We start from the raw sequence: 24,147 nt of genomic DNA, 5'->3' as shown, positions 1-24,147 counted from the left end.
TGAAAGCACTTTTTCACTTGAAAACAAAGGCAATGAAAGAACAAACACATGAGTTTCCTCACTCGTGTGTGAACAATACAGCATTTACCTGAGGAACTGATCAATGATGTGGTACTTCTCCAGGAGCTCAGAGGATGGGCGGGCCATGGCCAGTATATTATCAGTGACCCTGCAAATGGGTGGAGGGACTGGTGAGATGTGCTGCAACCTAGGAGGTTCCAGCCCAAAGAGATGTTCCAGCCCTGAGCGATGATTTTTTTCTATGATTTCAACAACTCTGTTAGAATATTCTTTTTTTGTGTATAAATTTTATTTGAACAGGTAATACAGTTTCATGGTTCAATAAAATCAAAACAATACACAAAAGTATGCACTAAAATGTTTGCTCTTACCTGTTTTCATCCACTCCATTCAGTTTGTTCCCCATAGGTAGTCATTTGTATTAACTTCATGTTTATCATCTTAGTGTTTCTTTTTGCAAATACAAGCAAATATGAGCATTTATTCTTATTTCTCTGCTTTTTTTTTGTACAAAAGGTAGTGTAGTAAAGGCACTGTTAGATACTTTGCTTTTTTTCTCTTTAGGTTAATTTTTAAAATTTTGATAGTTTTGGGGGTACAGATGATTTCAGGTTACATAGATGAGTTCTTTAGTGGTGAATTCTGAGATTTTGGTGTACCCATGTAAGAATATTCTTATACAAATCCGGCTTCAATTTTGGCTGATTAGAGCTCTAAGAAACTCTAGCTTCTTAAATCCCTGGAAAAAATTCCAGGACATAAATTATTTGTGGATTCCAGCAAAGTATTTTCAAGGACTCTCAAGAGATTCTAGTGGACACGATGGAGAAAACCCAGCTGGTGGCGAAGGTAACAGTCTGGATTGTCACTCAATGGGTAGTGACTTATATGAGAAGGGACAACTGGGAGATATTTTTAGTTATTCAACTATTTGAATCTTAGTTACCTAAGGTGTTAAATGGGGATAATAATGCCTGTCTCACAGGGTTGGTGTGAGAATTCAGTATGATGTGGATGTAAAGCCTTTGGCACAAATCCTGACATGCAGTTATGAAAAAAAAATGAGTTACTGTAATTTGGCGACAATTATGGGTTCCAGAGTCAGTGGGGCTTGGTTTCAAATGCTGGCTTTTCTACTTTCTAGCTTGGTGGCAAATTACTTGGTCTCTCTGGAACTCAATTCTTTCATCGATAAAATGGCATTAACAGCTCACAAGAGTTTTACGACGATAAAAGATATTAGTATGAAAGCATCTAGCACACTGACTGGCCTACAGCCAAATGGATATTTACTGAATGAATGAATGGGCAGATGTCCAATAAATGACTATTACTCTTGTCAGGCCTCTGGGCTCTGGCTTCACTCTGTTCTGTTCAAATTTCTCATCAGTGGCCTAATGAGATATATAAGGTAAGTGCGTTGGAAGTTGTGGGTCATATGAATCTCAGGGGAATAACACAGACTGGCAGGACAGGATCCAAAATGACACCTTTCCCTCTGAAAGAAGACATGTGGTTTAACATGGGACCCAGGTGAAAAAGACTCACAGGATTTAGTCAGCAATAAAGCAAAAATACACAAATGACCTAAGCTACATTATTAGAAATTTTCTTGTCGGACTATGAATGTTTCCTTCTTCATACTATTAGTATGATAGTGATGGACCAGAATATGACCTGTAGTGAACAATAATGACAGTGGACCCCAGACTATATCACTACAGATGTACTGAGCAAATCCAATATGAAAAAGTACAGGTTGTAAGCTGGATAAGCCACTTGACAAATATCTAATTTAAAAATGGGTTCTTGATAAATAAAATAATTCACTATTAGAATTAACAGTGAATTCTTCTAAGTATGCTTTAAATGTGATTTATCAGAATTTTTCAGATGTTACATCAAAAAGGTGTATTTGACTAGTTTACTGTTTATTAAAAAGCAGTATGATTAAAGAACAATATTAATTGCACTTACACACCATAAAAAAAGCAAATATCTTCTGTTTTCTACCGAGCTGACAACTTGTACCACTTTTATTAGGGTAGACTGAAGGGTATTTGTATGAAAATGTGACTTTTCATATAGAATATAGGAATAACATAAAAGCTAAAGCTTACTTGCATGAAACTGAAAAATTCCACATGTATCTCATAATTTTCTCAAATTTATAGCTGAACAGTTTTATTATTTCTAAACATTTCTGAAATTTAAGCGCTATCTGATTATCCATTTCTTAATACACTTTATATATATCATTTCACTTACTTAAGAAAATCCCTATGGTTTTGGTTTTATTATTTCCACCTTACAGATAAAGAAACCAAGGGTCAATAGGCCAAGAACACACAGCTAGGGCAAAGCCAGACTTGACTGGCAAAGTGAAGTCCTGACTTCAGAGTCCCACACTGCTCCTCCCACACTTCAGGGCTCCTGGCTCACACAGAGCGTCTTTCCTGTATCCAACAGAGCTATGAAAGACCAACAGGATCACTCACCAGGATGAGTAAACCCCTTTAATGGCTTGTTCCTGCTCACTCCAGCGGGCTGGATTCTCATACTTGCAAGCTCTACCACCACACGCCATGGAACACGCCATGTGTCCAGGAATGACATGCCGTAAACGCTCTCCTACTTTTGTGTACTTTGGTGTTGGACGTTCTAAATTTCCTAGAACATGTAAGGAAAGGAAAATTCAAAATTGCACTCTCCAAATGAAATTGTAACATGGGAAACAGCCTCCGTTTTATCTCAGGATGGCAGATGACAAGCCAGTGCAAAATCGCCTTCATCTTGTCAAGAAAACAAAACTGTTTCCCCATCAAAGTGACGTGTATCTCTTAATGTAAAACAGCTTTCACATATAATAATCTCCATACATACTGGCAATTAGGAGGAAGAAACTGTAAAAGCAGATGTTTTACAAGAGAATGAGTTTTGTTCAAACCTATATTTTAAATTAAAAAACACAAAACATTTGATCATTTTATATCCTCTTATATATTCACTAAAATACTTAGCATAACAGCAAAAAGTATAGTATAGAATAAACTGCCAATATTTAAAAAGGTATAAGCACAACACAGCCGATTCCCATTCCTCAAACTTACATACAAAGGTATGGCAATCTATAAGAAGAAAGAGACCTTTACTTTTTCTTTCGGGGAAAGTTGGGTTTCCCTCTGCATGGTTGACTGAGGAAACAGCTACCATCACCTGGAGAGAGGACGAGGACAGAAGCTTCGTGGCAGAGCCGGAGCCCAAGCCAGAGCCCCGCCGGGCCTGCTGCAGCCGCAGTATTGGGTCTGAGGTGGAGTGCCGGCGGCCCTGGAGAAAGGAGCTGAGGAAGTGCACGGCTGAGGGCCGCCTAGTTGCATCCTGCACCTGCATGGCACTGGGAGGCAAGAGCCAGAGGCAGGGAAGAGTCAGCCCCACTTACTCAGTGAGGAACTTTCACTGAGAGCAGGGAGCATTGCATCGTTCTGTATGATCTAAGAGCCATTCAGATTGGCTGACTGGTTTCCATGGCGACGAACAAAGAAACTACTGATTCCCACTTAGATCTGAACAGGCAAAATCCAATATGAATAGATTGCATTTTGGGCAAATTATTCAAATATAGGGAAGAATAATATAAATTTTAAATATATTGATTACTAAATTTTGTTTCTCAAATGCACTTAAAATATCTAACCACTCAAAGAATTACTCCCCAAAATATTGTAGTGAATTTAGAAAACTGTCTTCATGATGCAAAAACTGTCTTTTACATACATGTTAAAAGGCTTAAATTCTGTTATTCCTTTCACAACCTGTCTCTGGATATTTTGAAAAAAATTACCTTTCTACTCCTCGTTTGAATAGTGTAGAAAAAAGTTAATTGTAATAAAGTGGGATATACTGGATGTTTTACAACATTATCAAAATATCATCCAGTTTTTCATAACCAAAACCACTTCTATTTTTTCTTGGTAAAACTATTAAAGAAATACTTGGATTTAAAAAATATATTTTTAGAGATGATATATTATCAGAAGACGTTTAACTTCAAGTGTTCATTTTCAGAATATGAAAACCCACTTCTTAGTTATGCCTCTGCTGGACAGTTATAGTAGCCGTGCCTCTCAAAAACTCAAAACATCATTCTCTGCCTTTTGTTGCAGTGAGGGAAAAAAGAAGCTTCAATAATGTCTTGGCAGAGGCATATAAAGAAAACTCACTAAGTATCACATTTTTAAAGGAACTAGATGAGGGGGAGGTTGCAACTTGAAGATAAAGGATATAAAGAAAACAGAAAGTGCAACAACCGCTAATGTACTCATTGTCCGCCTCCTCCCTTGTTAATGTCAGGCTGCGCCCTCGCTTGCTCGCTCTCTCTCTACACAAATGGTATTTCAGATGTGTGTGCACAGAAACAAACTACTGTACTGCCACAGATGAGGCTATTTTCTTTTCTTTTAACGATTACTAATGCTATACCAAGCTCCTTTTAAAATGCCGCCCCCATCTCCCCAATAATGTGCACTTTTGTCAAATAAGACAGGGACACAGAATTCCAGTTTGGTGTTCAAATTCCTACTCTATGTGTAGTATCATGCCTTTGTTATTTAGAATACAGCCATGGAAGAAAGCACAGCTTTCCTGTCAGAGGAATTACATGAGGATGATTCTAGGCAAGGCCCTCAGGACCCTAAGGGCAACACAGAAACAGCAGTTGCACAGAGCTCTGCAAGACAGGAACATGAACTTATTGGCAGGAGGCCCTAAATGCTCAAACTAAGGAGTTGTGTATTTGTTATCTGAGTAAGAGGGAGTCTATGAATATTTCTGGGCAAGTCTGTGCTTCTGAGTATGTGGCACTCCAGAATGTTAACTTAGCTCTTGAGAGACAAGAGTGGTGAGCTTTGCAGAGATAAGTCCATGGCCTGGAGAACCAGTATCTGAGGACATCTACAGAGAAGAGTTAAAATAATTGCTTTCAACTACACTAAAAATGAACACTAATTTCATTAGATAAGGGGTAGGGGTAGGACTTATTTAGACCAAGCTAAGGAAGGGATGGTTTATAGATCACCTCAAGAATAATCTCTGTGGTGAAATCTTGAGACCTGGGTTGACCTCAAGTAAACGCAAAATGAGAGCTGACCCCAGTTACTGTACAGTCAGTGACCCTGTGTCAATGTCTAAGGAAGTCAAGCCTAATGCAAACAGGATTCTGCAAGGTGAAAGCAGCCCTTTCTGCATGCTTGCTCAGTGTTCCCAATAATGAGGTGTTGTGAATATATCTTGCATTGATGTGGTAGACGAAGAGAAATGTACCCACCTCCGGACACGAGAACCAAACTTAGAACAGTATTTAAGGAACTAAATGAGATACTGATCATGACAAATATGAAATCAGTCACAATAAACACAACAAAGAAACCTACTAAAATGTACCAGTGAGTACTGAGTCTTTTCTTCCTTAATTTCTACAAGTGGGCAGGTAAAACACTGAAAAGTGAGATCTAGAACACCAAGAACTGGTAATTTCCTTCTATACTCAAGATTTCAGAAAGGGCTCATTACTTCCTAAAGTCATAGAACAATAGGCTGAGAATGCAGTGGGTGCCTGGTGGGTGTGGGAGGCCCACCTATCCGCATTCTTAAGTCCACGGAGGAGTCACTTCCAGGAATTTGCTGTACAGCTGAATTTCCAGCCTTGTGTTCTCCACTTTTTGTGACAAGAGGCTCACTTTTCACAAGGGAACTGACGATTCCACTGTTAGACAGCTCAAATATTTTCTTTCTTTCCGTCTTTAGAGATGGGGGTCTCACTTTGTTGTCTAGGCTGGACTTAAACTTCTGGGCCCAGGGGATCCTCCTGCCTCAGCCTCTTGAGTAGCTGGGACTACAGATGCCTGCCACCACACTGGGCTTCAAATGTTCTCTAGTGTTAAAATCCATTCTATAAACATTGGTTCTGGTTCTTCCCACTAAAAATAAAGAATAAAGCATCTCTTTGTCTTGAAAGATTTTCAAATATTCAAAGACAGAACTTTTCAAATATCCGAAGACAGAACTTATCCAAGACTTTCCCTATTTCTGTTTTTCAAACATTCCCAGGTATATGTAATTGTTTCCAGATCTTTCACTATAATTTCCCTTCTTCTGCGGGCCCTTCTTCTCTCCCCTTCATAGCTAAACCTCCAAACCAAGGTGACTACACCTGCCATCTCCACGTGTCACAAGTTTCATCCTCAGCCTACTCAGCTCTGGTCTCTGCCTCCACTCTCAAATCAAACTGCTCTTGCTATGGTCTCTGATGTTCTATCTTAAGGTGGATTCTTTAGAGCCTCTATTTGACTGTGCAGCAGCATACAACACAATTGAACACTTTAGTTTTAATAAAAAAATTTTTTTAAGACAGCACCTTGCTCTGTCACACAGGCTAGTGAGCAGTGACATGATCATAGCTCACTGCAGCCTTGAATTCCTGGGCTCAAACAATCCTCCTGCCTCAGCCTCTTTGGTAGTCAGTAAGACAGGTGCCTGCCACCATGCCTGGCCCATATATTTTTTAGAGTATTTTATTTTTTTACTTTGAATCAATGCCAAACTTACAGAAAAGGTACAAAAGAGCACAAATAATATTTTTCCTTGGCTGGGCATGGTGGCTCATGCCTGTAATCCCAGCACTTTGGGAGGCTGAGGAGGGCAGATCACCTGAGGTCAGGAGTTAGAGACCCACCTGGTCAACATGGTGAAACCCAGCCTCTACTACAAATACAAAAATGAGCTAGGTGTGGTGGTGTGTGCCTGTAGTCCCAGCTACTCGGGAGGCTGAGGCAGGAGAATTGCTTGCACCCGGAAGGCAGAGGCTGCAGTGAGCTGAGATTGCACCACTGCATTCTAGTCTGGGCAACAGAGTGAGACTGTCTCAAAAAAAAAAAGAAAGAATATTTTTCCTTGAATTTTTTAGAATAACTTGCAGAAATACTGCCCCATTACGCCAAATAATTTAGTGTGTATTTCCCACAAAGATATTCTTGAAAATTACCCCAAATCAGAAAATTATGGTTGAGATATTACTACTTGCCCTCTGTTCCTCAGACCTCAGCTTCACTGATTACTCCAAAAATGTTCCTTACAGAAAAAGGACATGTTGTATGTAGTTGTCCTGTTTCTTTCACCTATTTCACACTAGAACAAGTTCCTCAGTCTTTCCTCGACTTTGATGACCTTGACACTTTCGAAGAGTATAGGCCAGTTACTTTGTAGCAGTCTCTCTCAATTTGGGCAAGCTGTTTCTTCGGGATTAGACTCAGAAGCCCTTGCATTTATTAGTAAAGAATGATATCTAGAAACCGATGGCTGTGTGTTAGGTATGCTCATTGCCATTAGTGTTACTGCTGCCAGGCCCTCTCAGTGGACAGAGCTAAAGCATATGGATATTATGCACAAGCACACACATTACCACACTTTACATCTCTATTTACTTCCGTATGTAGGCATATATACATATGGAAAAACCAAGAGTTTACCCTGACACTACCAATTCCAAGCCAACACCACAGAGTTCCTCTAATTTCCACCCTTTCCACAACTGTACCTATAATTATAACTCTGTGAGAAGCCTGGGTACCATAATCTTTAATATATTTACCTAAGTGACCAAGCCCCCTACATGTAACCAGTCTCCCATCACTGCCTCTGCTCCCTCCTCCATGTGGATGCCTCTCTCGTCCCATCTGGACTTTAACACATATGCCAAGCTGCTGCTGCCAGCCACCTGGGTAGATGCTCTCCTCACCCTGCCTATGTTCCAATATTCCATGTAGGGTCACCCTGCCCCACACGGAGCCCTCCCAACCTGACCCATGTTCTGATGCCTGGGAATGTTCTAAAACCCCGGGCCAGGTCACTCTCCCACACAGGTGTTATCTGGCTCAGGCTTCATCACTGCTGGTCTGCCCTCCCATATGGATTTCCTCCTCACCCTGGCTGGCTTCTCCCAAGTGCCCCTGCTCCACCCCATCTGTAAGTCAAAGATTCCACACTTAGGCAAGCCAAGAAGACCAGAAGCTATTATTCCTGCTCACCTTGCAAAGCAGGGGGATCACTCAGAGAACTGGGCTGTTGTCCCTGCCTCAAGCTCCAGAGACATGGCTAGTAGACTTCATCCAGAAGGAGAAGCAGGCCTTAAAAACAGAGAATTCTGAAGCTTTCCCCCTACAAAACTATCTTTACCTGAAACACAGCATGGGGAAGCTCAAGCCTAGGATGCTTTCAAAAACAATGGAGGCTTTGGTTAAGCAGTTATTAATGAGTAGCCTCTTAGCTTCATGACAGCAATAAGCTGAACTGTAGTCACACAAGCTTGCCAGAGAGAACCAAGGAAGGAGACTAAGCCCTCTCATGGAGTATAAGCAAACCTCAAGACTGACCTCAAAAATGGCCACCACCCAAACTTAATTAAATCAGATGGTAGGGCAACAGATGACCCAGGGCTTTGTCAAACACAACAGAGTGATCAGCAGGTAATTAGTGGAACCCAACAGCTGGTGTGCTAACAACTGAGGGAGACAGCATAACAGAGAGATGCGTGGAAGAGAGAAAGGGTGCCCTGCTGAAAAAAAACATTGTCTTCTTAGGGTGACTGTGTTTGCTCGGCCAAGGCCATGCCCTCTTAGGAGTCACATCAGAGGCTTCAAACTATGAAGAAAAAAAGACTAGTCCATCACTAAGATAGTCTAGTCAAGTCTCTGACCAAACAGACAAGCAAATAACAACAAAAACAAGCCCGGGGAGGGAAGAGTATCTAGAGGTGCTAAAAAATATTATCTGAAATGTCCAGTTTTCAACAAAAAGTATGAGACATGGAAAGAAAGAAAAAAGTATGACCCATACACAGAGAAAAACACAGTCAATAGACACTCTCTGGTAGAGAGGCCAGGCATCTGATATACCAAAGCCTTCAAAGCAGCCATTACAAATATGCTCAAAGTCCTAAAGGAACCCATGTTTAAAGAAGTAAGAGAAGCTATGATGACACTGTTTCATCAGACAGAGAACACCAATAAAGAGATGGGAATTATAAAAAGGAAGCAAATGGAAATTCAGAAGTTAAAAAGTACAAAAACAATGAAAAATTCACTTGAGGAGCTCAACAGAAGATTTGAAGTGGCAGAAGGAAGAATTAGAGAACCTGAAGATAGACTGATAGAGATTACGCACTCTGAAAAACACAGAAAATAAAAAATGAAAAAATCAACAGAGCCTCACAGAAATGTGGAATACCATGAAGTGAACCAACATATACCTCATAAGTGAACAGAAAGAGAGTTTAGAGAGGAGTAGAAAAAACTTTTAGAAATAATGGCTCAAAGCTTCCCAAATCTGATGAAAAACATTAATCCACACATCCAAGAAGTTCAACAAACTCTAAGTAGGATATACACAAATAGATCCACGTTAAAACACATCACAGTAAAAATGCTCAAATAGAAAAATGATTCCTTGTGTACAAAGAAACCTCAAAAAGATTAATAGTTTACTTCTCATCAGAAACCATGGAGACCAGAAAGTAGATGAATGACATATTCAAAGTGCTAAATATTAAACTGCCAATCAAGAATCTTACACGCAGCAAGATTATCTGTCAAAAATGAAGGGGAAATAAAGGAATTCCCAGGTAAACAAAAAGCAGAGAATTTGTTGCTAGCAGACTCAGCTTGTAAGAAATATAAAGGAGGTTCTTCAGATTAAAAGCAAGTTATCCAAGACTAATGTGAATCAATGTGAAAGAAAGGACACCGGCAAATTACAACAGACAGTATGTATTTATATGAAATGTCCCAAGGAGGCAAATTGACAGGGACAGAAAGTAGATACAGTGTTTCCCAGGGGGACTAGGGTGAAAGTGGAATGGGAACTGACTGTTGGGATATTGTGAAATACACGTTTGGTCTTGGTCCCTCTTTCTTGGCATACAATTCCTGAAATCCCTGGAATCTCCAAGGTGATATCTTTTTATATGTTAATGAGTTGACTAGTAGCTGTCAGTCCCTATGCAGCTTCAGGATGGCGGCTGGCCATTGGAAAGACCAAGGTAGGATTACAGTGTTGGGACTTTCAGCACCAAATCCAGCTTCTGGGGAGGGGAGAGGGTTGAAGGTTAACTTGATCAACAATGGCCAGTGGTTTAGTCAATCGTGCCATGTGATGAAGCCTTAATAAAAGCTCAGAAGGACAGGGTTCAAAGAGCTGAAAACATGGAGGTTGCCAGAGGGTGGCACACTTGGGGTCAGCATGGATGCTCTGTGCCTCTTCCACCATACCTCACCCTTCTGTATCTCTTCATCTCCATCCTTGGTAACAGCCTTTATAATAAATTGGTAAAGGTGTTTCCTAGAGTACTGTGAGCCACTATAGCAAATTAATGAAATCTAAAGAGAGGGGTGTGGGAACCCCAGTTTATAGCCAGCCAGTCAGAAGCACAGGTTAAACAAACTGGGGCTTGTGACAGGCATCAGAAGTAGGAGGCAATCTTATAAGACTGAGCCCTCAACCTGTGGGATCTGACGCTATCTCTAGGAAGATAATGTCAGAATTAAATTGGAGGACACTCATCTGGAGTCCCCTGCATAATTTATTGCTTGTTTGGTGTGTGGAAAAAAATCCCACACATCTGGTGGCAGAAACGTGTTATGAGAGTGTAGCAGGAGAAACTGAGTTTGCTTATTCCTCTGTATTCACAAGTGCTAATTGGTAGAACATTTCTTTTTGGTCTGATGAAAATATTCTGGATTTAAATAGTGTTGATGACTGCACAGCCTTAAGTATGTACTAAAAACCAATGACCACTTTAAAAGGGTCAATTTTATGGTATGTGACTTATATCTCAATAATTTAAAAAGGGCAAATAATTTGAGTGGGCATTTCTCCAAAAAAGATGTAAAAAGTTTCAATAAATACTTGAAAAGATGCTCAACATCACTAGTCATCAGGGAAATGCATATTAAAATTACAATGAAATACCACTTCATACCTACTAGGATGGCTAGAATCAAATGTCTGATAATAACAAGTATCAATGAGGATGTAAAAAAAAAAATGAGAGCCCTTATCTACTGCTGGTGGGTATATAAAATGAAGCAAACACTTTGGAAAATGATCTGGCAGTTCCTCAAATGATTAAACAGAGTTACCCAATGACCCAGTTCTTTCCTCCTAGGTAAATACCCAAGAAAAATGAAATATGTCCACATAAAAACTCAGGTTTTATTATTACTCATAATAGCCAAAAAGTGAAGAGTCCAAATGCCCATCAGGAGAATGGATAAGTGGAATGTGGTATATCTACACAATGAACAATTATTCAGCCATAAAAAGGAAGCAGCACTGACACATGCTACAACATGGATGAACCTTGAAAACATTATGCTAAGTGAAAAAAGCCAATCACAAAAGACCACATATTTATATGGTTCCATTTATAGGAAATGCCCAGAAAAAATGAAATCTATAGAGACAGAAAGTAGTCTGATGGCTCCTGGGGCTAGGGAGGAGGGAAAGAATGGCAGCCGGGGCTTGCTAAAGAGTACAAAGAGGCCGGGTGTAGTGGCTCACGCCTATAATCCTAGCACTTTGGGAGGCTGAGGCAGGTGGGTCACCTGAGATCGGAAGTTCGAGACCAGCCAACCTGACCAACATGGTGAAACCCTGTCTCTACTAAAAATACAAAATTAGCTGGGTACGGTAGCATGAGTCTGTAATCCCAGCTACTTGAGAGGCTGAGGCAGAAGAACTGCTTGAACCTGGGAGGCGGAGGTTGCAGGAGCCGAGATCGTGCCACTGTACTGCAGCCTGGGCAACAAGAGCGAAATTCCGTCCCAAAAAAACAAAACAAAACAAAACAAAACAAAAAAAAAAAAAACCAAAAACCCCACAAAACAAAACAAAACAAAAAAGCACATGGTTTCTTTTTGGGATGACATCCAAATATGATATTCCAAAACTGACTGTGGTGCTGGTTACATAGCTCTTTGAATGTTCTAAAAACACTGGATTGGTACTTTAAACGGGTGAATTATTGATAATTACACCTCAAAGAAGTTAAAGGAAATTCTCCCTTTCTCCCTCCTTCCTGCTCTCCTTTCCTCAATAAAACAAAAAGCTACTAGGCAGACTTCTGGTTCTGTCCAGGTAGAGTTGACCCATTCCTCATCCTTACGACTTAGAAACTCTGGACACAATAGAACAGATAAGCATAGGAAGATTCTGAGAGGGAGAGACTGTCTAAGGACCTCAGGACTTGAGGAACAATATGGCTGTGAGCTACCTGGGATTCTTTATTGCCTCCCGTATATCCCCAACAGGGTGCTGCAGAAGCCTTCAACTCAGAACAAGCTATAAGAAAAGCCTGTCCCCCTTTGCCAAAGGTCTGTGGAAAATGTGACCTAACAACTGAATATATTTTTGGCAATACCCATACTACTCCAGTTAAAAACGCCATATCGTCTTCCAACCCCCAGTTTCAGAGAGGATGGAGAGGGAGCTGATCATCTATCAAACACTCCTGCTCTGCAGAAGTGGGATCAATCTACTTCTCCCATCAGGTGGTGTCAGAGGGATAAACATGGATCTCATCTTCTACTGTGTCTAGAAGGACCATGTGGTGCCCTGATTCCCCCAGTGGGTGGTTTTGGGGCTGATCAGGGAGCTAATTTTCCATATCCCAACTGGAAAAAGCAGGTGGCACTCTGATTCCCCTGCTGGGTGGCGGTGGTGACCTGAGCAGAAAGATGATTTCCCCCCATCAAGTAGAAATGGGCAGTGCTTCAGTTCCCCCGCCAGGCTGGTGTCACTGGGGTCTATCTGTGAGCTGTGCCTCACCCAGCAACAACCAGTCTTAACAGGGTGGTTTGAAGTGGGATTAGTCAACACCAGGCTCACCACCTGCCTCTACGTCAGTGGGACCCAGTGGGGACTTGAACCTTCGTTCTCATCCATCATCAAGGACACTGAACAAAGCTGTGCAAGTGGGGGCCTGTAAACACTCTATTTCCCCCCAAACTTCAATCTTAGCGAGGCCCAGTAGGGAGACAAACCTCCACATTCAATTGGTGTCAACAAGACTGAACAGCGCAGTGGGAGGAAAGGCTAGTTTGTATTCATGTATCTGCTGCCGCTTCCCCAAGCAACAGGGGAGCTTCAAGAGGAGTGGAGCCTCCTCACTCATTTGCCATCAATGAAGCAGAATGATGGGGTGTGAAGCAGGATAGTCAACATTCCCATTTCCCAATCCCCTGGTGTCAATGGGGTCCAGTGGGGAGGTGAACCCCCAACTGCACCTGGTATGAGGAGGAAAGAGGTGGTGGGAGGTGGGAGGGTTGGCATTACACTTCCCACCTTGTCCTCCCCTGAGGACCACAGGGCCCAGCCAGGAATGAGCTTCAGTCACACCTCGCAGAAACAAAGCAGTGTGAGTTGCTTCCACTTCTTCCTAGGTGGCAGTGGGGTCCAGATTTTTTTTTTCACATGTTGCTGATCTTATCCCCCCGACTCAAAGGCTAAATGACAGTGCAAGGCAATGCCCCACTTTCACTAAAAAGATGTCAAAGAGAACTGGTGAGAGACGTGAAATTCCACCTCGTCATCTGGACTGAGGCAGTGTTTCTAATCACCCAACTTTTGTTGGGGTGGTGTCAGTAAGGCTGAACAGGGAGCTGGGCATACACACTCACCTGGCTCCTGGGCAGTGCTTCAACAGGAAGACTGCCTGACAAGCAAGAAAAAAAAGGACCCAAAATGTACAGAATACAGCTGAAAATCACTTGTCATACCAATAATTAGGAAAATCACAACTTGAATCAGAAGAAACAATCAACAGACATTAAAATGGAGATAAATGATATGCTGAAAATTTCCAATAAGGACTTTAATTATAATGAGTCTTGGCACTGATTCCTAGAATAACTGGAATCATACAGAGAATGTTCTCTACCCACAATGAAATCAAACTAGAAATCGATAACAGAAAGACAACAGGAAAAACTCTAAAGACTTGGAAATTAAACGTCAAACTTACAAATAAATCATAAGTCAAATAGGAAGTCTCGAAGGAAATTAACAAAACACACAGAACTGAATCAAAATGAAAATATATCAAAATATATGTAAGACGCTGGTAAAGCAGAGATTTGTAAGAAATTTCTATCACTTAATGCTTATGTTAGAGGAGAGGAAAGGTCTCAAATCAGCAATCCAGATTTCAACCTAAAGTAAACTAGAAAAATGAGAGCAAAACACACACAAAACAAGCATTGGACAGATAAAAATAAGAACATAAATCAGTAAGTTTAAAAACAGGAAAACAACAGTGAAAATCAGTGATATAAGAAGCTGGCTCTGTGAAAAAAGAAATAAAATTGATAAACCTCTAGCAAGACTGACAAAAATTTTAAAAAGACACAAATCACCCATATCAGGAATGAAACACAGCTATCACTACAGATCTGGCAAGACTGACAAAAATAAAACAAAGACACAAATCACCCATTTCAGGAATGAAACAGGAGCTATCACTGCAGATCTGGCATCCATTTAAAGAATAACAAGGAACTAACACAAACAAATCAGAAATCATTGATATAAACTTGACAACTGAGAAGAAATGGATCAACTCCTTGAACACTGCCAACTACCAAGACTCAACCAAGATGAATGAGACAACCTGAACAGTTCTATAAAAATTAAAGAAATTGAATTAATAAACAAAAAGTTCCCCAAAAGAAATCTCCTGGCTTAAACGACCTCACTGGAGAATGCTACCAAACATTTAGAGAAGAATGGGCACCAATTTTCCACAATGCCTTCCAGAAAATAGAAGAGGAAGGAACATTTCCCACTTCCTTTTATGAGGCTAACATTACCCTGATACCAAAAGCAGATAGAGTACAAAAAGAGAAAACTATAGTCCAACATCAATCCTGAACTTAGGAAAAAAATCCTCAACAAAATATGAGCAAATAAAATCCAGCAATGCATAAAAATAATTATACACTACTACCAAATGAAATTTATTACAGGTACAGGCTGGTTTAACATTAAAAAAATCAATCAATATAATCCACCACACCAACAGGCTAAAGAAGAAAAATCATATGATCATATCAATTAACACAGAAAAAGCATTAGACAAAAAAAAATTCAACACTGACTCATGATAAAAACTCTCAGCAAGTTAAGAATGGAGGAGAACTAATTCAACTTGTTATGGAAAACTTACTGCTAACATCATACTGAAAAGGAAAAGACTGAATGCCTTCGCCCCACAATCAGGAAGAAGGCAAAGATTCTGCTCTTGTGACTTCTGCTTGGTAGAAGCTTTAGGCTACTATGATAAGGCAAGAAAAAAAATAACAGCATATGAATTGGAGAAGAGCAAACAGAACTGTCCTTATTTGCAGACATGATTGTTTATGTAAGAAAATCCCAAGGAATCACCAAAAACTTCCCAGAATGGAAAGTGAGCTCAGCAAAGTAGTAAGGCATAAAATCAACACACCAAAATCAATTGCATTTCCATACACAAACAAAAAACATGTGGAAACTGCATTTAAAAACACAATACCTAGGCCACGTGTGGTGGCTCATGACTGTAATCCCAGCACTTTGGGAGGCCAAGGCAGGCGGATCACCTGAAGTCAGGAGTTTGAGACCAGCCTGGGCAACATGGCAAAACTGTGTCTCTGCTAAAAATACAAAAATTAGCTGGGCGTGGTGGCAAGTGCCTGTAATCTCAGCTACTCAGGAGGCTGAGGCAGAAGAATTGCTTGAACCTGGGAGGCAGAGGTTACAGTGAGCTGAGTTCATGCCACTGCACTCCCATCCTAGGCAACAGAGTGAGACTCCATCTCAAAACAAACAAACAAACAAACAAACAAACCACAATACCAGTTAAAATCGCCCCAAAGAAAATGAAATACTTAAGTATAAACTTAAAACATGTATGAATCTGGCCAGGCGCAGTGGCTCACGGCTGTAATGCCAGCACTTTGGGAGGCCGAGGCGGGCGGATCATGCTGTTAGGAGATCGAGACCATCCTGGCTAACATGGTGAAACCCCATCTCTACTAAATAATACAAAAAATTAGCCAGGTGTGGTGGTGGGTGCCTGTAGTCCCAGCTACTTGGGAGGCTGAGGCAGGAGAATGGCATGAACCCGAGAGGCAGAGCTTGCAGTGAGCCGAGATCGTGCCACTGCACTCCAGCCTGGGTAACAGAGCAAGACTCCGTCTCAAAATAAATAAATAAATAAATAAATAATTAAAAAAATATATAAATCTATATGCTGAAAATTATAAAATTCTGATGAAAGAAATCAAAGATATAAAAAACAGAGAAACATATTGTGATTATAAATTAGAAGATGCAACAAAGATGGCAATCTCCTCAAATTGATTTACAAATTTAATTCTTATCAAAATCCCAGTAATATTTTTTGTTGACATAAATAAGCATATTTAAAGTCACAGGTCCTATCTAAAATGATCTTGAAAAAGAGAATAAGTGGGAAGAATCACTCTATCCAATACTAAGGCCTATTATATAACTACAGTATTCATGACAGGGTAGTATTGGTGGATGGACAGATATATTAGATCAGTGAAACCCAATAATGAATCTACAAACACATTCACATAGCTTCAGGGCACTAGGATAGATGAAAAGTTCTGAAGACTTGACAGCAAAAGTGTAATCCATAAAAGAATAATCGGACCTCATGAAAATTAAAAACTTTTTCTCAGAGAAGGATCATATGAAGAGATAGAAAGGTAAGTTATAGAGTGGGAGAATGTATCTGCAAACCACATATCAGAGCAAGATCTAATATCTAGAGTATATAAAGAACTCTTAAAACTCAAGAGTTAAAAAAAAAAATTAGTGGATAAAAGACACGCACTGATATGTAAAAAGAGAATATACAGATGGCAGATAAGCACATGAAAAGAGATTATCATTATTAGCCATTAAGGAAATGCAAATTAAAACCACAAAAGACACCACTATATAGCTCTAATGGCTAAAATAAATACTGATAAAACCTAATGCTGGTGAGGATGTAGAGAAGCTTGATCACTCATACATTGCTGGTAGGAATGTAAAATGGTACAACTACTCTGGAAAACAGTTTGGCAGTTTCATATAAAGTCAAACATGCAACTATCATATGACCTAGAAAGGAAATTCTTGGGTATTTATCCCAAAGTAATAAAAATCCATCTACACACAAAAATCTGTACACGAATGTTTACAGCAGCTTTATTAATAATAGCCCCAAACTAGAAAGAATCTAGATACCCTTCAGTGAATGAACTGATAAACACACTGTGGTACATCCATACCACGGAATACTACTCAACAATAAAAAGGAATCAACTATTGGTACACACAACAACCTGGATGAAACTCCAAGGAATTCGGCTGACTGAAAAACATCACTCCTAAAAGGTTACATACTGTGTGATTTTATACACATAACGTTCTTGCAAAGACAAAATTATAGAACTGGGGAACAGATAGTGGTTGCCACAGGCCAGAGTTATGAATGTAGATGGGTTTGACTATAAAGGAAATAAGAAGGATCCTGTGTTGATGGAACTGTTCTGTATTTTCACCGTAACAATGTCAATATCCTGGCTGTGATACTATTATTACACAATAGTTTTTCAAGCTGCTACTATTGGTGGAAATTAGATAAAGGGTAAATATGATCCCTCTGTATTATTTCTTATATTTGCATGTAAATGTACAATTATCTCAATATTTTAATTAAACATGTATATATAATCAAAGAGAAAGATCGTACATAAAGCCTAAGCAAGGGTCATCTAGCAGAGGTCAGGGCAACACAAGGAAGGCAACTAGTAAGGTGCATGGCATATGCTGTGGGGCCTGGCAGGGTACGGGCCCTGTATGGAAAATACAGCTGAGTTGCGTGATGGCCTGGCAGGGTTGAGAGACTGGTTAGGAAAAGGAGGACTGAGTAAACAAGCAAACATACTGGGGATAATAAGAGCCAGGTTTCTCATTCTTACATAATTATAAATGGGAACAGCTATAAAGATGGTGTAATATTGGATTAGAATTGAAAGTACTGGCCGGGCATGGTGGCTCAGGCCTATAATCCCAGCACTTTGGGAGGTCGAAGTAGGCAGATCACTTGAGGTCAGGAGTTCAAGACCAGCCTGGCCAACATGGTGAAACCCTGTCTCTACTAAAAAAATTAGTAGGGCACAGTGGTGGGTGCCTGTAATCCCTGCTACTTGGGAGGCTGAGGCAGGAGAATTGCTTAAACACAGGAGGCGGAGGTTGCAGTGAGTAGAGATTGTGCCACTGACTCCAGCCTGGGCAACAGGGAGACTCCATCTTAAAAAAAAAAAAAAAAAAGAATTGGAAGTACCAAAGTGAACTTGTGGTTTTCAATATATATAGACAGAAACAGAAATAAATATACAGTTGACTCTTGAATACAAGTTTTAACTGAGCTAGTCCACTTATATGCAGATTTTTATCAACCAAAAGGGACTGAAAATACAGTATATGCAAGATGCAAAACCCTTTAGCACGGGTGGGTAGCACAGAGGAGACTGTGAGACTTGAGTATGCATGGATTTGGTATACCGGGGGTGGGAGGGTCCTGGAACCAATCCGCTGTGTACAAGGAGGGATGACTGTACCCGTAAAAATGGACAGATACTTATGTATATGTATGAACACGTATTTCCTAGCTCTGTCCCCTAAAAGGGGTTGGGAATCATGATATTCCAGTAGTAGTGAGCATACCAGATCTTGGTTTCTAAGTACCATTTCCTACTAAAAAGAACCAAGGTTCCTTGAATAAATGGCTGATTTCTGGGCCAGGGCAAGAAAAGAATAAGATGAGCTGGAAGATCTTGCTGTGCCAGAGAGTGAGGAATACAGGAATGGCGGGGACACGTAAAATGGACATTGTAAACAGCTTGAAGGGGTTCTTACTGTCCAAATATGGGGAAACTGGAGCATCCAAATAAATCATAGTAAAGGATCACAATCCACTGAGCAAAACAGGAATCCATGCTAAATAAATAAACAATTGAACAAATAAGAACAGGAAATTCTTCCTTACACTAGAATGCCAACTAATAAAGACAGAAGGAATAATGAAATTAGAAAATCTCCAGTTATTGGAGCGTTGGGCAGGGGAAGAAAATCTCCAGTTATCTATCACAGTAATAATTAATTCAGGCAAGAAACAGTAATAGATGCTAAAGCTGTTAGGTAAAAGTTGGATGTGGAACAGGATATTTATGTAGTCTGAAAGCATCTCTCCTTAAAATATTAATTATGAGGGGAGAAAGAATAATTTATAATGGATAAACTTTGGCAGACACCGCTTTACTGATGTGATCAAACTAAACAGTGATGGGGCAAAACGACATCTTGTGCTATCTGTGATCCTTCTACCAAAAATGCATAATCTCAGTCTTATCATGAGGAAACAGGAGACAAACCCAAACTGAGGAACATGTTACAAAAAAAAAAGTCTGTAATCTTAAAAAATGTTAAGGTCATAAAGGTCAAGAAAGGAGTGACTAAGGCCTTTGAAAGGGATTTAAAAAACATTACCAGAATCATTTTCCTATTAAAGGATATTATTGGGACTGCTGACAAAACTTGAATGGGGGTCTCTGAGTGAATAGAATGTAGGAGTTCTTTTGTGTGCTTTTCTTGTACGATTACTGTAAGTTTGAAATTATTTCAAAATAAAAAAATTAACATCACAAAAAGCAAGACAATCATACAGCCTGGGCATCCTGAGGCAGGAATATAGCACTGCCCATGAAACAGTCTTGCCAACTAAAAAAAAATCTGACTAGACTCTACATCCATCTACCAATTTATAGAAAATACCATGTCGATACAATCAGCAAAATACAGACTGTGGCAAACTGCACAAGGCAAAAAAACCTGTTTTCTTCAACAAATAAACTGTAAGGAAAAAGAGACAGAGGGAAGCCCAAGTTTAAAAGAGATTGAAAGCTGGGCAAGGTAGGTCATGCCTGTAATCCTAACACTTTCAGAGGCTATGGTGGGTGGACCACTTGAGGCCAGGAGTTTGAGACCAGCCTGGCCAACATGGCTAAACCCTGTCTCTACTAAGAAAACAAAAATTAGCCAGGTATGGTGGCGCGTGCCTGTAATCCCAGCTACTCGGGAGGCTGAAACATGAGAATCGCTTGAACTTGGGAGGCAGAGGTTACAGGGAGCCAAGATCATGCCACTGCACTCCAGCCTGGGAGAGAAAAAAGCAAAGAGATTGAAGCTAAATAGCAACCAATTACAATGTATTGACTTTTTTTGAATCCCAATTCAAACAAATTATACACACACGATATATATATAAATATATCTATGGTATATCTATAAGACAATTAGAAATTGAACACTGTTTAGATATTTGATGATATCAAGCAAATACTGTTGATTATTTGAGGTATGGTAGTATTGATGTGGCTTATTGTTATTATTATTATTATTATTATTTTTGAGATGGAGTCTCACTCTGTCACCAAGGCTAGAGTGCAGGGGTACTACATGATCTTGGCTCCCTGCAACCTCCACCTCCTGGGTTCAAGCAATTCTCCCGCCTCAGCCTCTCAAGTAGCTGAGATTACAGGCACACGCCACCACACTCAGCTAATTTTTTTGTATTTTTAGTAGAGATGAGGTTTCACCATATTGGCCAGGCTGGTCTCGAACTCCTGACCTTATGATCCACCCAATTCAGCCTCCCAAAGTGCTGAGATTACAGGTGTGAGCTACCGGGCCGGGCCAATGATGTGGTTATTTAACAAATAAAATGATGCGATGCCTCAGTTTGCTTCAAAGTGCAGGGAACTGTGAGAGAAGTGAGTGGCTGAGATTGTTAAAACTGGGTTATGGTACATATTTGAGGGATGATGCATACATGGGGGATGATACAAATATGGGTATCTTTATTTTATTCTGTATACTTTTGTGTTTGAAATTTTCCATAATAAAAGTTTTTTGTTTTGTTTTTTTAATGGCCAGGCATAGTGGCTCACTCCTGTAATCTCTTTGGGAGGCTGAGGCAGGCAGGTCATTTGAGGTCAGGAGTTTGAGACCAGCCTGGCCAACATGTGAAACCCCATCGCTACTAAAAATACAAAAACCAGCTGGGCGTGGTGGCACACACCTGTGGTCCCAGCTACTCGGGAGGCTGACAGGAGAATCTCTTGAACCTGAGAGGCAGAGGCTGCAGTGAGCCAAGATCGTGTCACTGCCCTCCAGCCTAGGCAACAGAGTGAGACTCCATCTCAAAAAGACAAAAAAAAAAAAAAAAAAAATTTTTTTTAACTAGTAGAATCAAGATTTAACTCTAGGTCTGTCTCACTCCACAGCTACTTCTTGATAAGTTTTCTATTTTCCTTTAAAAATAAATACTTTATTTATGTATCCCCCAATTACATTTTCCCATGATTCACTATATAACATTTAAAAAAATACTTCCCATCCACAAACATAATAAAGTATAACTATCTTTATAGATGAGATATGCTTTACTAAAATTAGCTATAAAGCAAATGTTATTTGTCTAGATTTTTTCCTAACTAAAAATTAGCTGCATTTATACTAAGAGGAAAATTTTAATTAAAAAGATGTTTTTTGGAAAAGTAAAAGTCAGCATACCTAGTGGATCGCAATAGAGGTGGTGTGACCTTCCTGGGGGTGTTTGGAAACATGCCGGGTTTTTTCATTGTCACTGGAACCTGGGGATGCTACTGGATTTAGTGGGAGGGGGCAGAGATGCTTGCTCAGAGTTCTCCAGTACAGCAAAGAGTTGTCCCACCCCCAAAGACAACAGAATTGCCATTGAGAAACACCAACTAAGAGGTAACATTTACAACAGAAGAAAGAAAAGGGAGAAAGGTTCATCTGACTCAGACTTGTTGGATGAAGAGTTACTCAGGGGGAAGGAAACATTATTCTAGAAGGGAAGCAGCCAGTAGACATCATTCTTGCGTTTGTTTTAGACAATACTTCTTTCTAAGACCAGGGAAACTAACACATTAAGTCTGGCACCTAGAAGCTGTCCACAAATGGTAGTTACCAGTAGTATTAGTGCCTCTAGGGCGAAACACAGCAAAGACGGATGAAGGAGGATCTACAAGGATATGGAGTTTGGACAAGATGAGAAGTGGGAAACAATGATTTTCTTGATGAGAGAGAACGCCCCCTGGTGGAGTGGTCAGATTCCAACAAGAACACAACAGAACTGACTTGTTCTAGCAAGTGTTGAACTCAATACCTTTAGTTAGACCCTTACTCCTTTACTCTTCTTCCTATCATCAAATCTATACTTGGGGGAGAAATCCTTCAAAGTTCTCTATACAGTAGGACTAAAGTGAATGTCGGCAAAGCCCCAAGGGGGCAGTTAGAAAATACTGCAAGTGGTACTGCCAAGAGAAATTACTTAACATCTCTCTTGGTTAACTGCTGGTGGTGGCAGCAAGACCAGCAACATGAAAGTAGAAGCAGGAAGGCTCCCAGCTCAGAGCTTGTGATGGTCAGGAAGAGTAAAGGGCAAATGTGGTAGTAAGAGTTCAAGTCATGACACTTGTCCTTGCCTGGGGTATCATTAAAAAGCAAAACAGCATGAGAGAAAAAACACTGGGAGAAGTAGGGCTCTCTTCTTCATATTAGAATCCCAAGTTGCATGTATTACTCACTGCTTTATCATCTTGGCCAAGATGAAGAAGAGAGCCTTTTCTTTTGTGTCCATTCATATAGCTACTTTTATTAAATGCTAGCTTGCACAGAGAGACAAAAAGTGTATTAAAGAGGTATTACCTTTCATGTTTGCAACACACTTGCTGTTATTCATGAAGGTAGAGTATGGCTGTTCATTCTGAGGCAAGACTCCTGCAGCCATGGTAGTCTGTTGGAAAGAAAAATTATGTTTTGAAAGTTTGCCTTGGGATAGTCATTTATTAATTACCCAAAATATGGCTAGATCTTTGTTATCCAATGCTGCAGTCATTGGTCAAGTGGCGGATAGTTGAAATATGGCTAGTCAGGTTGAGATGTGCTGTAAGTGTAAAATACACACAAGATGCTGAAAATTTAACACAAAAAATACAATGTAAAATACCTCAATAATTTTTACATTAATTACACATGCTAAATTTCATGGCTAAGACATTATTGTATTGCTAAAATGATACAGTTTCCACTGAGGAAAGTTAATTAAATCTTCTTAGATGTCAAAAAAACAAAAACTATCATCTTTATTAAGTTTTTTCTATATGCCAGACACCAATATTAAATCACTTTTTTCTAACAAGAGCTCTACGAAGTAGCTCTCATCCCCTATTTTAAAGGGGTAGAAGTCGTGTCAGTAGGATTAACACACACTAAGTAGTAGGGTGGTAGTTAATCCCATCTTTCAGCTTCCATCAGTTTTTTTCAACTAGTACACAGCTGCAGATGAAAGAAATTCTAATAAAGATGATCTCAACATTTTTGAGCTTCCAGATAAACAACAGTGTAATTCCACTTTGTAGCTCCTAACAGTACCTCAATGTAAATATTGATGAAAACAAAACTCAGTTGTGGAATTTTACAAATGATAAAACTATTTCCGTAAAATGCAAGCACATAACCCAGAAAAGTTTATGGAGTTGACTATGATATAAGAGAAAATAACACAATTCTAAAGTTTTTTCTAAATAATGATTTTAATAATTTTCTTTGCAAAACCATGTTTATGGTTTGAACATCTATTATTGGGGGGTCAAATATTATACTTTTTTTAGCTTATTAAATGGCTATGAATTTTATTTAAAGTCAATAAAAACTTGTCAAAATTCTTGCACCAATAAATCTACAGTGGTAATTAAATCCAGCCCTAATTAATATTTTTCTCTGGTGCACTGGATCATTCCTCTAAGAAAAAGTCACTTCTCAAATCTCAGTGATTCTTTGAGAATTTCAAGTTCACTAAAATTTTACTTCTAAAAGCAATCTTTATATGCTCAAGAAGTACAAAATTAAAAATCTAAAATCCTATTTGATAAA

General features: G+C 39.7%; 1 protein-coding gene across 6 annotated transcripts in view; it reads right to left on the bottom strand.

The window, feature by feature from the left end:
- Positions 1-24,147, bottom strand: part of PTPDC1 (protein tyrosine phosphatase domain containing 1) — a 56,927-nt gene that overhangs the window by 15,719 nt on the left and 17,061 nt on the right. For 2 of the 6 annotated variants that reach the window (XM_050761585.1, XM_050761584.1), the window contains exons 2-4: positions 22,921-23,008; positions 2,520-2,691; positions 89-169 (exon numbers count right to left, since the gene is read on the bottom strand). In XM_050761585.1, the coding sequence (XP_050617542.1) occupies positions 89-169; positions 2,520-2,691; positions 22,921-23,002 (335 nt within the window). In that variant the 5' untranslated portion in view covers positions 23,003-23,008. Of the gene's footprint in view, positions 1-88; positions 170-2,519; positions 2,692-3,167; positions 3,621-22,920; positions 23,009-24,147 lie in introns of those variants that run through there. The other 4 variants (XM_050761581.1, XM_050761583.1, XM_050761582.1 and 1 more) reach the window with 3 other exon arrangements.

Source organism: Macaca thibetana, chromosome 15 (assembly GCF_024542745.1).
Source record: "Macaca thibetana thibetana isolate TM-01 chromosome 15, ASM2454274v1, whole genome shotgun sequence".
NCBI classification, from domain to species: Eukaryota; Metazoa; Chordata; class Mammalia; order Primates; family Cercopithecidae; genus Macaca; species Macaca thibetana.
The sequence above is the reverse complement of the archived record's forward strand: the minus strand, read 5'-3'. Positions and strand labels throughout refer to the sequence as shown.